General features: G+C 41.5%; 1 protein-coding gene and 1 long non-coding RNA gene across 2 annotated transcripts in view; both read left to right on the top strand.

The window, feature by feature from the left end:
* Nucleotides 1-1621: 1621 nt before the first annotated feature.
* On the top strand, nt 1622-16387 carry smfn (small fragment nuclease). The gene is made up of 7 exons (XM_051931917.1): nt 1622-1897; nt 3533-3616; nt 3726-3803; nt 3879-3990; nt 5049-5157; nt 9416-9469; nt 16110-16387. Exons 1-7 carry the CDS (start codon nt 1664-1666, stop codon nt 16246-16248), a joined length of 810 nt encoding a protein of 269 aa, XP_051787877.1. The 5' UTR covers nt 1622-1663; the 3' UTR covers nt 16249-16387.
* Nucleotides 16388-17347: 960 nt separating this feature from the next.
* LOC127529157 (uncharacterized) overlaps nt 17348-17972 on the top strand; it is a 223506-nt gene continuing 222881 nt past the window's right edge. The window contains exon 1 of the long non-coding RNA XR_007935841.1: nt 17348-17840. This is a non-coding gene — a long non-coding RNA (uncharacterized LOC127529157). The remainder of the gene's footprint in view (nt 17841-17972) is intronic.

A 17972-nucleotide genomic window follows, 5' to 3' on the forward strand; every position in this document is an offset into this window, starting at 1 on the left:
AAGGGGATACGGTATAGAAATGTGTATTTGCCAGGTTTTATAAATCTGATTTTTTTTGGGCATGCACATATTTTCACACTTGAACCCACACAGAAGTTTTATAAATGTGGCCCCAGATATTGTCTGTGATGTACTTTCTTCATTGGTGAGGAAACTTTGTTATATGAATATTTCTGAATCAAATTTAATATTTTATTTGATCATAAACAGTTTACAATGTTGTTAAAGCAATTCCTCTGTCAATAGTACTAACAGCCTTAAAATGCATCACAAAGTGCTAGAAGTTCAACTCCATGTCTTCCTAAGGTTTCAGTGGAATGGCTTGACATCACTGGCCTCAAACACAACAGATACATCTTTACAGTAGAAATGTATTTGTCCTTGGGGGGAAATTTGGCTTTTTACAGGAGCCCAATAAATAAATAAACCAGAAAGAATAAAAACTAAAAAGAAGGGAAACTTCTGACTTGGCTGTCACAGACGCAGTGAGACATTATGCAGGCACATTGCCAATGTTATAAAGAAGCCCCCTGGTAGTGTTTTTTGACCCACTTCTGTTGAATGATTTGTTGGCAGAAAGTCCTCAGTGTTGGTGTGTCAGAAAGAGGATGTGCAGCTTTTTGTTCATAATGGCACTCAGTTTTGTTTTAATTGCCCCCTTCACTACTACCTCCAGGGGGTCCAGGGCGCGTCCCATAACTGAGTCTGCCCTTTTAATTAAGTTCTCAAACTACACACTCTGATGTCCATCTCAGCTTTCCCCTTCTTTCTCTATCCTGGTCAGATCCTGGTTGCCCTTTTCTCTCAAGACCGTATCAGACACCTTTATATGAAATCTTGAGTTTCTTGTCAATCTGCCTCATGGAATCCTTCACTATATAAGAACAACAATAGACTGACTTGTTTCTTGAGAAAGGCGTTTCATTTTGGCCATTTTTGAACCCAGAACTGAACTTTAGCAATGGCAGTACCTTATAATACAATTGAACAGAGTAACAGGTTTCTGTGATACTAATGCCAATTCCAATAGCATGTAAATATGACTAATTCAGGATAAGCTATGGGAGTTTACCACTAGGACATTGAATGAATGGTCTCTGATAATATGGCTTTGAATTCATATGTGAATAATACATTAAAAATCGGTCGTTTTAAGCAACGCTAGTAATGATTTGGCTGTATTTAGTACATCAATTTAATGTAATTTTGATATAAATAAAATCAAGATATAGCAAATTCTATCAAAAACATGAACATTTCTTATTGTGTCCTGACTTAATCTACCACTGTTTGTAAAACCAGTTAATACAAATGTACCTAAAGGTTCATCCGTCCAGTCTCTGTATCCTGTTTGTCCAATTCAGGGTCGGCGGTAAAGTGAAATTACTTTAGGTTTAAATTTCATGACGATTAACTGTGTTATACTGGCCTTTGTCTGCCATCACTAATAATACATTAGCAAGTAAAACAAAGAAATAAAAGAGTTCAGCGAGACAGCAACTACACCCCAACGGTTTAACAGGACGTGACTCCGCCCACTCCTCACGATGATTGGCTGACTCTCTCGATCCACGTGACCCCCAGCCGCTTTCCCGGCAAGCTTGTGTCACGTGGCGTGCCTGTCGCTGTCACGACACTTTTTAACGCTGTACGGCAGACCGGTATGCCGGTGTGGTGGTCTGCGGCATGCGCCTTGGTGTCTTTTCCGTGTGTCAGACTCGCGCTAAGCTTTGGTATTCAAAGGTTGCCAACGGCAATTCCTGTGCGAGCGCGCCGACTGGAGCTGCATATTCCCGGCACAGTCCAGGCTGCAGCTCGGAGCTTCGTCACCATGACAACTTCCAACTGGTTGGCGGCTGAGTCCATGGCCCAGAGACTGGTCTGGGTAGACTTGGAGGTGAGGGGGGCATTGCTGGTGGAATCTTGGCGTCCAGGAGTTTTGTGTAAATGATTACATTAGGCTGGGTGGGATCCAGGAGCCGGGCCTTCTAGAATTGGAGGAAGGGGCCTTAACCGCAATGGAGCAGCTATAAATGGACCTTCATGGGCTTCTGCGATGAGCTAACGGTTATGAGGTCCCCAGAAGTGCCGTGGCAGGACTCTGGAAGCTGTCAAAAAATGGAGACCTGTAAAGTGATTTCTCATGATTTTCTGAAAATGTTCTTCTGGTTAGCAACATTTAATAGAAATCTTAAATTTAGCGCAAGTTTATGTTTATAGCTGGGACCTCCCGAAGTAACATCTTAGCTTCTGAATCCTGAGAATGTTTGACTTGCGGCTGTTTGTTATGGTTATTTTTTGGGTGGGTAAGGGTCTACTGGTCATGACACACCAGATCTGACATTTCCATCAAAATCATTCTAAACTGAGATTCTAGCCCAGTCTGCATTGGACCCCTGGCCCTGGCTATGGGTGAACCTCAGTCTGATGAAATATCTCTTCAGGGTCTCAGGAGTGAGCCGCAGCCCACATTGATATTTAATCATGGTGGGCCACTGGGCCAGAAGTTCAGAGAATGGACTTCATTACTTTGGTCGGTTGGTGACAAGGCAAAGAGGTAGTGGATCTAAAATTTAAATCTGTAGCGATTTTGCTTTGCTAATTATTTAACTTTATGTAGTGCTTTTCTAACCAACTTAAAATTCTTTACATAGGTGCTGAAGGGCCACTTCAACCACCGTCAATGCGTAATGTCCACCTGAATGAAGCAATGGCAGTATGCTCAACACACATTAGCTATCAGGTGGTGCAGGGGAAGGAGAGAGAATTAGTCAATAAGGGACAAGGGGGGGTTAGGGGGCCAGAGCAGATGAGGCTATGGTGGGCAGTTTAGCCAGGATATCGGGGAAACATTCCAGGAACACTTCAAAATAATAGGGTCTTATGTCTGTCTGTGAAGCCACAGCTCTAGAGAAGCAAGGATGAGATGTGTAGTGGTTGGATTTCTGTATCAGTCTGATGGTTTTGGACCCTGGAAGCCAATGTCATTTAATTTATAGCCAAATAACAAAGGGACTTGTGGTTCACTCATGAGAATGCCTGAATTTCATTGTACGGGTATACTGGTCCTGGGATGTGGTGTCTGAGCTACGTAGTGTTGATATCAAAGTATGTCTGCCTTGAGCCGTGGTTACTTTACCCGAGTTTGAAGTTGAGATGAACTGTAGTCTGTTGTAGTATTCTCTTATTTATACTAGCACTAGGGAACCCCATGGCCTTGAACGTCGCTAAACAAATTTGAATATCGACTTAGTTGGTGAAGGGATGTGTAGGTAGGTGTGTGTCAGGAAAGGGGCATAAAAGACGGTAAGAGACTTTACCTTTTTTCCTTAGAAAAATAAATGGGTGGATATGGATTATGGGTGAAACATATGCCAGCTTGACCACATGTGTAGTTTTATCACCATTTCCCTGGCTGGTATGACCTGTAAAAATCCTGAATGGATTTTATGGGAGTGGTGGGGTTTGGCTTTCAATTGAAAATACACATGACTCTGATTTCCTTACATGCTTTGTGCTTTTCTCTTCACAGATGACTGGACTAGATATTGAGAAAGACCACATACTTGAAATGGCCTGCATAATAACTGATTCCGAGCTTAACATTATGGCCGAGGCAAGGGACTTCTTTTTATGCTACTTATGCCTTTTGGCCCCCAAATTGCTTCATAATGTTGCCAGTTTGTTTTTGGTTGCTCACACTGTTGTTTTTTTGTTTTTCCCAGGGACCAAATCTGATCATAAATCAACCAGATGCACTATTGGATGGCATGTCTGACTGGTGTAAAGAGCACCATGGCGAGGTAAGTGACGTGTGATATAGCGTCCATTCTCTTTGGTGGTTCTCTACAGAATCTTCTCCTGTTTCGTTTTCCCAGTCAGGTCTCACGCGTGCCGTACAGGAGAGCAAGATATCCCTGCAGCAGGCAGAGTACGAGTTTCTGTCCTTCATCCGCCAACATACGCCTCCTGGGCTTTGTCCACTAGCTGGTGAGTAGTGTGTGTTACTGGTGAATCTCCAGCAGATGGCAGCATATACATAACACATTCCAATAAAAAAAAAAAAAAAGCGTGTTCACGTTTAGCCAAAGTAGAACAATAAATACAATGAACGTTTACATTTAATAAAATAAAGATGAGTTCATATATGTATACGTGCGTATGCTCACACTCCAACGTATATGTGTGTATGTGCATACACAACAAAGAGATGCAGAAAGTGGCTGACAGCCCCAGGGACAGTAACTGGCAGTCGCAGCTGTGGTTCACAGTGTCTGATGATGGCTCTGAGGAACTGGAAGTGGGCAGTTGTTGAATTCAAGATGTGACAAAGTTGTTTTTGCTCTGTTTTTAAGTTTATAATTTATGAACGATATGGTTTGGCTCAGTAGTGTGCATGTTAGTGTATTAGTTTAGAGGTACAGTATATTCTGTGTGTATTCATATGTGAAGTAAGATATCCATTTGATTTTTGACTGTTTGATTACTTTTTATTTGACTAAAACTGATTTTTACTTTTTCTCGACTTAAACTAACAATAATTTAAATGACTCAAATGTGACTAAAACTAAAATGCAATTTAGTCAGAAGAATAAAACTAAATCAAAATGTATTGTCCAAAATGAACACCTGAACATGAAAGCAAAAGGGCACGGACACCTTATCAGATTTGAAATTTAAAGTTACATACTGTAGCTATTAAAATATTGGTTTGATTTTTCAAACCATGCGCAGTCTGCAAAAATGTTAAAAGCTCTGCTTACTGATTTCAGAAGTAAAATAGTTTTGGTGACTAAGATATCCCACATCTAGTTTATGTTCTTCGTCATGATCGCCAAAGTAAACCTGGGCAGAAAACTGCATTGCACTTCTCTAGGGTAGAGTGAAACCCAGAAGTTGTGTGTTGCTTGATCTGGCCATTACTTTTGGAGGTTTGGCATTGCTAATAAAAACCTATCACAGACTAAATTGGGCTTGTGGGCCTGCTACTTGGATATCTTGTGGGCAAAGGATTGTGTTCTAACTTCGTACTTTTGAATTCTTTGCAGGAAATTCAGTTCATGCTGATAAGAAGTTTTTGGATAAGTACATGCCCCAGTTCATGCACCACCTACATTACAGAATAATTGATGTCAGCACCATTAAGGAGCTCTGCAGGTAATGTTCAATGCCAGGGTCAGTTGGTGTCCTGTCTGCTATGTCCATTGGACTAATCCTCACTTTGACCACGACAAGTTCCTGTTGTTCAGATGGGAGTTTGGCTCCTCGCTGGCCTAGTTTTATTATCCTTTGCCACCTGGTGTTATATATGAGACGTGTGTTCTTGTATGTTCAGTGAAATTCTTACTTGCACGTGCCTTTTACTTTTGTATGTTGTCTATGTCTGTTTCTTTGCTGCTTTATATTTCAGCATCTGCAGAGAACCTTTTTTGAAAAGTCTGACACAGTGGATGGGACATCCCAACAATGTAGTGGGAAATTATTGGCTTTGCATGATATTAATGATCTGTGTGAGTGATGACTCTGCCTTAATCTGGGTCTTGTTAGTGCCCCAGTGTTGGATAAACAAGTAGCTCTTATTTTGGACGTATGGGTTATATGATTAGCAATGTAGAATGATGTCCATTAGAATATCTTAAGTAGACCTATCTATCCATCCATCCATCCATCCATGTTCCAACCCACAGAAACCGAACACAGGGTCACGGGGGTCCGCTGGAGCCAATCCCAGCCAACACAGGGCGCAAGGCAGGAACCAATCCCGGGCAGGGTGCCAAACCACCGCAGGACACACACACCAAGCACACACTAGGGCCAATTTAGGATTATCTATCTATCTAATATGGCACGGAGCTGGACAGTTTGACATCTGTGGCAGAGTGACGAGCGCTCAGCAGGCTCCTATCAGTATGGAGAATCCACTGCATCCACTAAACAGTGTCATCTCCAGACAGAGGAGTTGCTTCAGCCACAGACTGTATCTGATTGTGTTCAGGTCTGACGGGGGAGCATCCCCTGCGTGGGGAGGAAAGCATGTGGCCGTGATATCTCTGCCAATCAATCAGCAGCTACCCTCTAAAACACACGGAGCTCTAATCTCTCTCTCTCAAAAACGTCAAACGTTACTCCTTAACGATCTCTAGAAGATAATGTCTGCTGAGAAAACAGGTATTGCTAGCTGTGGAGGCATGGTGCACTCCAACATGTGCCGAGAGGTAGAGTGACTCAAATGGAGGCTGGCGCGTGATTGAGGAAGGTCCCGCCCGGCTCCCCACTCCTGACGTCAAGCTTCCCTCTCCCCTTGGCCCGCAGCCTCTGTCTCGGATTAACGCAAATATATCTGTCACTGTCCTGCTCCACTGACAGACTGAGGAGATCGTTCCTCCCCCAAACTATGCGACTCTTCAATTCCACCCGGGGGGGTAAACGTTAACATTTAACATTATACAAAGTTATTGTCTGTCTGTATACCTGCATTATTATCAATCTTTAATTTAATATTGTTTTTTTGTATCAGTATGCTGCTGCTGGAGTATGTGAATTTCCCAGTGGGATTAATAAAGTATCTATCTATCTAATAGTGCCTTTCACATCTCTATCTCTCTATCAAATATATAATATATATAAAATCCAACATCTGTCTGAATGTCTGTCCACTTTTCATGAGAGAACTACTTAACGGATTTAGGTTTTTGTTTTTTTTCTCTCTCTCTATAATTTGCTTGAACATTCCAGTTGATTTTTGTGACTTCTGTCATCGCACCAAGTATCATAGTTCATTTGCAGTACCGATTTATTTGTATGAATCTGAGAGAGACGCAGTGGGTTGTTGCCCTCCTCGCTCATGTTCCAGCCTCGGGGCGTATCTTACATCCACTTAACTAGCAAACGAGAGAGCTACCTAACGGATTTAGATCATTTTTATTTTTTTTTCTATAATCTGCTTGAACATTCCAGTTGATTTTTCAACTTCTCTCATTGCGCTAGGAATCATAGTTTACTTGCCGGAGTGATATATTTGCGTTAATCCGAGACAGAGGCTGCGGGCCAAGGGGAGGGGGAAGCTTGACGTCAGGAGTGGGGAGCCGGGCGGGACCTTCCTTAATCACGCGCCATCCTCCATTTGAGTCACTCTACCTCTCGGCACATGTTGGAGTGCACCATGCCTCCACTTAGCTAGCAATACCTGTTTTCTCAGCAGACATTATCTTCTAGAGATCGTTAAGGAGTAACGTTTGACGTTTTTGAGAGAGAGATCAGAGCTCCGTGTGTTTTAGAGGGTAGCTGCTGATTGATTGGCAGAGAGATCACGGCCACATGCTTTCCTCCCCACGCAGGGGATGCTCCCCCGTCAGACCTGAACACAATCGGATACAGTCCCAACTTTCACATTGGAGTATACCTACCTTGTGCTTAGCCAGAATTACATTTTTTTTTTTTTTAATTAATTTTTAAAATTTATCCTATTTCACTACTGCATGGGTGGAGCCGCGGGGGGACTGTTAGTATTGTGTATACTGTAGATATGCAATCTGCAAACAAAAGCCACAGCACTTTCTCCCTCTGATCAGCATCACACAGAACGGCCATTTTTCATGAGTCACGGGTGCTTAGCCACTGTATTTAAAGCTAAAAAGACCATTTCATCATATGGATTAGGGTTAATTACATGCCATGATCCAGTTCATCATCCTGCCACACACACCATCATTTCCACTCTTGTCAGTTAAGATAATGGAAGTCAGAAATGTGGCATTTGAGGGTCAGGCAGACTAAAATTAAAGGAAACACTTGGACTGGTGCTTTGTTCTGAATTTGCATTGGAGCCTAATGTAGCAAGTGCTGATGTGGAAGGTCAGAGGCACACACCGAATAACAGTTTGTCCAAATAATGGGCATGATTGTTGAACAATAATAAACAGTAACACTGTTCTTAGAACCTGACGAGACTGGTTACTGCACATTCCTGTTATTACAGAGCCACACGCTGAAACCACAAATATGAACCATAAACAAGACCTGACTAGCTGCACACTGCTCCCCTGCAGATATCACGGTATTGGCCGTCATAGTGTTCTTTCTATACCCAGTTGCACTCTGGGGTCCATTCACTTCTTATGGAAGCCTTTGACCTCTTTATTCAGAATTCTTGAGGCTCATCAAACAATGTGCCCCCCCTACTGCCTGGCTTGATAGGTAGCTGCCACTCGGTCACCTGGTCCTACCCAGGCTGTGAAGAGACATTCCTGGCTGTTGTTTTCTTTAGTGTGATGTTTTTTTATTTTAAATCGCACCATAAAACATTTTTACAATTTTATTTAAAGGACCAATATTCCCCTACACCTACATTTTGTACCTTGTGCATCTTAAAGTTAGGATTTAAAGCATACTATAATAATGAACGGACTTGGCATTGTGAGGGCCTGACTAGTGCTTTGGCAGGGTAATGGTAATGGAAGTGACCTTGTTGTAGACTGCCTTCCTAATCGTGCTCTACTGTGTCATGCATAGGATCCCACATCTCAGTCATGGAAACTTGCCCTGTCTTGGGTGCCAGGTGTTTTATTACCCATCCATCCATTTTCTAACCCGCTGAATCCGAACACAGGGTCACGGGGGATCTGCTGGAGCCAATCCCAGCCAACACAGGGCACAAGGCAGGAACCAATCCTGGGCAGGGTGCCAACCCACCGCAGGACACACACAAACACACCCACACACCAAGCACACACTAGGACCAATTTAGGATCGCCAATCCACCTAACCTGCATGTCTTTGCACTGTGGGAGGAAACCGGAGCGCCCGGAGGAAACCCACGCAGACACGGGGAGAACATGCAAACTCCATGCAGGGAGGACCCGGGAATCGAACCCAGGTCCCCAGGTCTCCCAACTGCGAGGCAGCAGCGCTACCCACTGTGCCACCGTGCCGCCCGTGTTTTATTATTTATTTATTTATTTATTTTAAGTTCTGTGAAGTAAGCCTACTCCGATTAATTATTCATCACACGTCTTGATAACTTTATTTTTAGGTAATGCAACATGCCAGTTATTATGTATTCTAGTAACAAGCACTGGACGGATACCAAAAATAAGTCCGAGGATGTCATGTAAGAAATACTGGAGGACAGGGCTTTTATTTATGCCTAATGAATTTATTGCACACTAGGGGGTCCCGTAACGGAGTGGCACCCTTTCCTGGGGTTCTGGTGGTGGGGTGCTGGCTCTCTGAAATGGTTTAAGTGTTGTGATGGGATGAGTGGCCAGCAATCCTTAAGACCTCCTGGATGCTGGAGTTCAACATCCCATACCCCCTGAATTATTTATTTATTTTTCTTCCTTTCTTTCTTTTTTTTTTCCTACTCCCCCGGCATTCCTACAAAAAAAAAAAAAAAACATAAATACATAAACCAAAGGCGTTGGTTTCCAGAAGAATACAAGCAAGCTCCCAGGAAGAAAGCCTCACACAGGTAACCCATCTTCCACTTTTTCTGGCATTTTGTTTGTGAAGAGGATTGGAGTTTGACTGTTTGACTTTCTGTGTGCTCAGGTACCTAAACTAACAATGACTCTTAACAGCAGCAGTTTTTTTCCATTATCAAACTTCTAGAATATGTTTATGATGCCAAAGGAAAACAAATGGCGGAGCTGGTAATGAAGACTGATATCTGTAGTCATAGCAACAGTGAGATTGGGGTGCTGAACCCATCGCTGGTATCTCCATTATTGTGCTTATGTAAGGGAACGTTGAACATTTAGTTATTTTTTAACCTTTTAGTGTGTCCATTTAAATTCTGTGCTCAGCAGGGCTCTGCCCAGACTGCTTGCCTGTACATGGCATGGAGGTGTACATCTGTGTGAACCACCTGTTAGCCCATGGGTGCAGCTCATTAATAGCTCATTGGGACACTTTAACCTGTCAATTTTCTGTTACTTAAATGGTTTGGGATGGGGCAGCAGTATGGTGGCACAGTGGCTCGTGCCACTGCCTACTGAACCCAGCATTCTAAATTCAAATCCCAGGCCAGTTTGTCTGTCCCATCTGCACCTTGGATGAGAGTGTTCAGGTTAGTTGGGGGCACTTGAATTGGCATTGCATGAGTGTGGTGACATGAGTGCATGTAAGTGAGTGGACCTTGGTACCCTGTCCATATTCGGCTTCTGCCTTGTTGCCATTCCTGTGACCCTCAATTGGATTAAGTGGGAATGTTATGTAATGGTTCAGGATGTGGAGGAATGAAGTTGAATGCTCCTTGGACATCTTTTTAAGTTTGGGACAGTGAGATGACAGCCTTCAGCCTCAGTTTCTCAATAAAGTTACATTTTTAAAGCCTGTGACACATTATGCGTTCTTATTCCCCCATCGTACTGTCACATGGCCATTTATTGGTTTGCAGCTCCATGTGCACAGGGCCCAACCCTAAAACCAAAAGACAAAATGAAACCTGTTTAATTTTGTCAGGGGTGAGTCACTGGGTATGTCACACTAGGCAAATGGCCTTTATGGGAAAACTCTGCTCAGATTGTGTAAGTGAAAGCTACAACTGAAAATCAGTCCACAAATGTGACTTGACCATTAGGTGTCCCTGACCACCTTCCATGTGGTGTCTGTCTATGTGTCAAGATGCGAGTCTGGGGACATAACTTCAAAACCCAGATGAACCATGGCACTGTTACTTGCACAGTAAGTCTCCCTAGGCCACTGGTATCGACCCAGTAAATTCTGCATGTTGCCAAACTTTGATCCTGCCGGGCCCTGGTGGCTGCAGGTTTTTTTTTATTTCTGCTGCTTTCTTGGTTCATTTAAAATCTGTGCAACATTAGCCGTTATTAACACCAAAGTAACACAATTAATGAAAGATGTGGCTGAAGTGGAGAAGGACAAGCAAACTGTGATTGCATTCACTACACTTTTGGCACGCAGACTTATTTTGTTAAATTGGAAGAATCTGATAAGTCAGTGGGAAACTGATGTTTCATATTATTTGAAATTGGAAAAAAATCAAATTCTTAGTTAGAGGATCTGTACAGAATTTTTTCAAAACCTGGCAGGATCTAATCAATAATATTTTAGAATAAGAAGAAATAATTATTTCCACATTTCTATTCCTTCTCCATTTTATTTATTTATTATATAATATATATATATATATATATATATATATATATATATATATATATATATATATATAATAATATAATATAAATTTCCTTTTTTTTTTCCCTATTAAAAAGCCCTAAGCAATTCTCCTTTAGCCATGCTCTCCTTCTCAAGGGTGGGGTTTGATTTGTCTTCAATTCTTTTTTGTATTAATTGATCTATTTGTATGGAATGATTACAATAAAATTAATAAATAAAATAAAAAAAAAATAACATTAGCCGTTATTAACACCAAAGTAACACAATTAATGAAAGATGTGGCTGGAGTGAAAATTATCACTGTAGCCATTACCTTTGCTCTACAGAGAGAACTACATATGTCCTGTGCTGGGGCCAAAAGGATTGTGACAGGACCTTCATTTAAAAAAACATCATAGCTTTATTTAGTCATGTGCTGGATGCCGACGTGGTATGGGCATACACAAATCGGCACAGAGGTCATCTGTTTGGTGGTCCGTGTGTGCACTCCAGGTCTGTGAAGGATATTCTGAATATGCATGTTTTGTCTTTTGTTCATTTCTTTGGCTGTCACTCACATAGCACTTGTGATTCATGCCACATTTTTTTTTTTTTTTTTCAAGCCTTTGTGGTGGGATTGTCACAGAAGTCTTCTTTTTTTTTTAAAGTTTGGAATTGTCATGTTAGAATAAAACAATAGTAAACTGGAGTAAATTCAAAAGCTTTAAACGTTTGCTTTCAATAAGCAAGCAGTAATGTCTGCATGCCTGTAGACAGAGGGCGCTCTCAGACCATCGATTAACCTTCTGTATCCGTACCTATGCAGAGGGCAGAGAAATCCTGAATACGAATGTGCTTATCATCATGCAGCACGTTGCCATTCTCCTGCACAAGGATCAGAGAGTTGGAACTACCTTACCACAGAATGCCTGTCTGTCTTCCTTACTTGAAATAACTACCGTACTTCAAAATTAGAAGTGTAATGGGAGAAGACCCCTCAGTCTGGGTATCACTCTTACTTTGTTTTTTGATTCTCTCGGCTAGTCTGGTTTCTTTCCCACACCACGAAGACCTCACATGAGACAACTTCAATTTGGCCCTATGTGAGAGTTTGTGTAGGTGGTGGCCTCCGCTATCGCATCTAATGTTGGTTTCTGCCTGGTGCTGCTCATGTCCACTGTGAACATTAGTGGGTTTGTGTATTTAATAATGTTATGTTCCATTAGTCCCTAGTCATACATAACAGTGCATGTATATCTTGTATTAGAACTGAGTTTTTAACACATCTGTTATATGGATCATTTTTTACTCGCTTTGATTTAATTGTGTCTACGCAATTTTTTCCTCCTTCATTCATAAGACTACTCCCACACTGATATGTTTTCATTTAAAAGTGGTGTGTTTAAATGAAAATGATCTCCATCACACTGGTGCTTTTGTTTTGTTAACAAAAGTAGTTCTGCCCACACTAAAAAGACCGAAAGTGCACACAACGTAGACTTTCACATACACTGGAATTGGCAGAAAAAGCCTTGCCGGGATGGTAACCCCGCCGGCCATGGGGTTTATCCCAAAACTTCAGAACCCTCTGAGTTCTGTGCCTTTTTGCACATGTGTGCATCATTCAGACTACAACACAACAAGCGCCAGGGCAAAAACCTCTTTCTTTCTGCTGTGTTGGAATGTGGCGTTAATCTGTGAAAGATGATCAGTTAGGAGATCGAGACGTTGTAATGAGCAGGAGCCAATGAGCCAATCGTAATAAAGCACAAACAAAGTTGAGTTCTCTTTTCACCCATCCATACTGCAATGCTGAGCCAGTGTTTTCAGAAGTACCTTATATACTCACGTATAAGTCGGGTCTTCAAACCCGAAAAATTGATCATAAAATCAGACCCTGACTTATATGCCCGTTCAAAAATGCGACACTTAGTTTTTAAATTTTTTTACATCTTCTTGCCTCCTCCAATCTCGCAGTAGTTTCTCAGACACATCGAGTTTTGTTGCAGCAGCACAGTTTTTCAACTTCTTTTGCCACATCAACGACTTTTAATTTAAGACCAGCTTCTTATTATCTTCTGATCGAACGCTCCATCATAGATAAGGGATGTTCTTACTATAAAGGTGTATGAGGGTGTGAGATACAAAAAACACAAATCGGTGCAAACGCCGCTTCGGAAGAGTTTGGGTATTACCGTGTGGTCACGTAGGCACAACACATAGAAAATAAAAAAAAGGCCGTGTGCGCCGTGTTTACTCTCTTAGGTGAGCGTTAGCATATCAGTCTCTTGGACCAGTAGTGTGAGTTTTCCACATTCTACTTATACAACCGACATTATAAAACTCCGGAAATTATACGGTGTTGTGGGGTACAAAATCTGTACATTTTCGTTTATATTTCCATTATATTTTGTTCAAGACAAAACAACAGATGAACTACATTCTAGACAAATCAAAGCAGGTTTTCTTCCCTTACACCTCACTTTTAAAACCGCTGTTCCAACATAGAAAGGAAGACATCCTGGTGGCTCAATTACTTTATAACCTGGAAAAGGAAGACTGAGCCATGTCTCAGGATATTGATTACTTTATGGATGGACCTCTAATTATTTTACAGCCTGGGAAAGGAAGATCTGCCGACACCTCAGAGAACATAAAGGGTTTTATCGTTTGGGGAAAATGGACAGTGAATTTATTCTTCATATTGACAGCCAGCCAATCAGAATATCTGTCAATCACATCTTGCAAAACCCCCTGGTACAATTTTAGAATACATATGCCTTGTCTGAGGAGTGAGTAGGGAAGTAGGGACGTAAGGAAGGAGGGAGGAAGAAGAACAGACGAAGACGTCACTGGTCGTCAGAAAAGCATCATGAACATCAGTTGCTAAATCAAACGCTGCCCTGTGACATTCATCCTTTTTCATAAGCTTTTTCTAAAGACTATATATATTCAGACTTTCCTATCGGTACCTATTTTCTATTATTCTTCGTTCCAATGGTGGTGGTATTATTCTTGTAATAAATACCATGCTGCTTTTAACTTTCTGTGCTTTGTCTTCATGTCTATAGAGTGATTTGAAGTAATAAGTTAGATTTTTTTGAGCATCTAGTGCACCTGGAGATTTGCGATTATCTCTGTGCTGCGTTTATTAAGGCTGAGAGTGAGAGCTTCACTCAATAGTAGGGAATGGTACGTAAAGAAGGTATTCTTGGCTGATAAATGGCCTATAGTCAAGAGTGCTGAGTCTTTGTATGTTTAAATGTATTCTTGTAGACTAAAAGTAATATTTAGGTCTGAGATATCATTAAAACATTGTAAGCTGTTCGTGCTGATAATAAGTAAGTCTCTTCAAGTGCTGAGTGATAGGCTGTGTTATACCTAAAGCACTTGTGTGGTTTAAAGTGCTGAAGGTTAATCAGCGTGTGTGTGTCATTCATGGGGCACTGTTGTGGTTAGGATCTGTGTGTATGCGTATAGCTATGTATGAGTGTGTTCATTTTAAAGTGCAACAGTAGACCAACCCGATAACAAACTTGACGAGTACACTTACCCCTGAGGGAAAACAGGTAAAGGATAAGTAGAGGGAAATACTACGATAATACATATGGTAAAATCAAGTCCCAACTTATCCACAGGAGAACTTAAATGCGAGTATATACAGTGTTGTGGTTTGAAATTTTGCATACATGTTGGTAAATATTTTGCATGTCTTTATTTGTAATTTAGGCAGCCAATGTAATATTAGAATTTCATTAGTGAGAAGCATTCTTGTTTAACCCCCTAGGACTAAGTTAGGATAGTGAATTTTACGACAGGGTTAGGCAAAGTGCCTCAAACAAGTTTGGCCAGTGATTCTTTGCAGGACTCTCTCAGTTGACCTCCACAGGAAAGCCAGACTGCCTAGCTGGCAAGCTTCACAGGTGCAGTTGTGATGGTATCTTCTGCCCCATTGGTCTGAAGTGTGGCTGTTTGGAATTGTCTTGCATCAGAAGCCTTTCAGTACCACGACACCCTATTGGCTGTAGGGGTTGGACAGAGAATCTATAAATTTGCTTTCTTTACCCCTCCCTCTCTCTTACCAAACTGATGAAAGACCATCTCACACACCATGAACTGAAAAGGACAACAAAATGAAGAGCACAGCTCGGCAGCCATATTGAGACAGGCATGCGGCCTGTTCTGAAAAAAGCTGACCAGAACATGATTCCTTAACTAGAGACATTTTTAAGTAACTAACAAGTCTGTGTGCCGCCTGAAATTACCCATCAGCATTTATCAGGTTGTACGGTTGTCAGTATTCACTTGTACTTTGCATACTGTTATTATTTATGAATTGTATCAATAATACATTATTTAAAGTGTAACTTAACTCCTGCTTGTCTTTTACTACACCTAATTACCTGAGTTTATAGATGTAGAAGGAACGGTGTGGAGAAGTGATATGGTACAATACCTTATAAACAGTGGTAAGTCTGGGAGATTTGAGGCATTCTGACAAAGGCTACATATTAATAATACAAAATTGGAGGACAAAACAATTATATGGCTATAGAGAGCATTTTCAAAAGTCTGTGTTTTGTCAGTTACAAATGCTAGTGAAGTGTGAACAAAAGTTGAAGACGGAGACTGAGGTCTGTGTTTTTAATTGAACTTGGCCTTGGCCTAAGATTTGCTGGTTAGGTTGACTGGTAATTGTAAATCCCCCTGTTGTGACTGTGCTCTTTAGTGTGCTTTGCAGTTGACCAGCCTGCCCAGTGCCCATCCTGCATAAGCAGCTTAGAAAAATTAGTTTGATGTTCATGACCAAGTGTTGATTAATCGACCAGTCATTATTTTACAGCTCAAGACTCCAATTTACTATAAGGCTAGTATCTCACAGGACTATACCGTACATACTCCATGTAGATTTGTTCTCTTGGCAAGGAGAAATGCGGTGGTGTCCTTTCATTAAATACTTTTTAATGTCTTTTATTTTTTGTTGTTTTAAGAGCACTGGATGACATCCATGAAAGCATCAAGGAGCTGGAGTTTTACAGAAGAAGCGTCTTCAAACCTGTAAGCGTCAAGAAGCATAAGATTGTGGAAAACGGAGAAAACGGTTCAACAGATCTGAAAGCCGCACGTTGATGGTTTGGGTTCAGTCTTGACTTCATCACTTCTGATGCCTTCCTCACCTAGTTTTTATCAAATTGCCAACTCGCTTGTAATTTGTTGCCTTTTAGAAAGCACCATAACTCCTTCTTTAATAAAGCTTTCATTCACCCTCTCCATGTTGGCCTGAGTGTGACGAGGGTAGGGGTGATGATTGGCCATGTATGCCTAAATGTTTAGAGAAGCCATGAGCTCAGTCAAAGGTGCAGCTATCCCATCAAGCATTCGGCGCAAGGCAGGGATAACACTCGGGCAGAGCACCAGTCTATTGCAGGGTGAACACACACAAACGCACCCTAGGGACAATTTAGCAGTGCAAATCCACCAAAGCCGCACGCCGTCCCTTCTTGTCAATGCCCTTATTAACTCCAGATATGTGTGCTTGTGGACCCAGAGACCCCATGATGCAGCCATTTTATTCAGTCAGTCATTTTGTTGTGCTTTCTTGCCAATATTCTGTATTCTGGAGACCCCTGCAGCAGACATCTGTCAATTATTCGTGAAAAGATCGTTGCTCTGTCACGCCAGCAGAGGGCACTCGAAGGATGCTGCACTGGTGCTGCTCAGAGGTTTGTTAGGTGCTAAGCTGGGAAGTGCTGTTTTAGTGTTCTGGAGTTCATTCCAACTGAGCTCTTAAGAGGAACATTCAAAAAGTTTCCATACTTTTTTTTTTTATAACTCTTTCTTATATAATACTCTATATACCGTGGCTGTTCGTTTGTCTGTCCAGGGTTTTAAACCACCTGTAGCTCACAAACGGTTTGACCTATTGACCTGAAATTTGGTACGCATATACTACTTGACCTCTGCTATCCGCTTTCGGGGTAATGATTGACATCCAAAGTTATTCCTCTTTTTATTTTTTATTTAATTTTATTATAGAATCAACTTTCCGCAGCGGCCAGTTGCGTGGCACATGCATACGGGCACCATTCTCATTCCCTACCACCTTCTTCGTCACTTCCCCTACCTCTTCATATCTTAAATAATTCTTGAGGCAGATTGAAGACTTAATTTAATTGCCAGCTGAAGTGAGAAATTAAAGAAAACGTACTAAGTAATTGCAACACAAACACGACTTAATCAGTTTTAACACGAAAAGATGTCGACGAAAGAAGAGAAGAAGCAGGCCGCTAGGGAGGAGAACAGAAGAGCTGCTCAGGAAGCAGCAAGCGCATCAACCTCTGAGCAAACAACAACAACATTTATTTCTATAGCACATTTTTGTACAAACAATGTAGCTCAAAGTGCTTTACATGATGAAGAAAGAGGAAAAAAGACCAAATAAGAATTAAAATTAGGGAACACTAATTAGCATAAAATAAAAGTAAGGTCCAATGGTCAGGGAGGACAAAAAAAACTCCACATGGCTGGAGAAAAAAATAAAATCTGCAGGGGTTCCAGGCCACGAGACCACCCAGCCCCCTCTAGGCATTCTACCTAACATAAATGACCTCAATCAGTCCTCATTGTATTCAGGGTTCTCATGGAAGGACTTGATGATGACGGTCACGTGGACTTCTGGCCTTTAATCCATCAATGTAAGGACGTCACAGTGCTTTGATTAGGTGGTGGTGGTGGTGGCACAGATCCAAAGAACATTGAGAGACTAGGGGTCAGTACGGATTTTGGAGCCACCGTGAATAATAATGATAATTAATTGAATATACAGAACATCAGAATTAAACTAAAATGAAGCT

This window comes from Erpetoichthys calabaricus, chromosome 9 (genome assembly GCF_900747795.2).
Source record: "Erpetoichthys calabaricus chromosome 9, fErpCal1.3, whole genome shotgun sequence".
Lineage (NCBI taxonomy): Eukaryota > Metazoa > Chordata > Cladistia > Polypteriformes > Polypteridae > Erpetoichthys > Erpetoichthys calabaricus.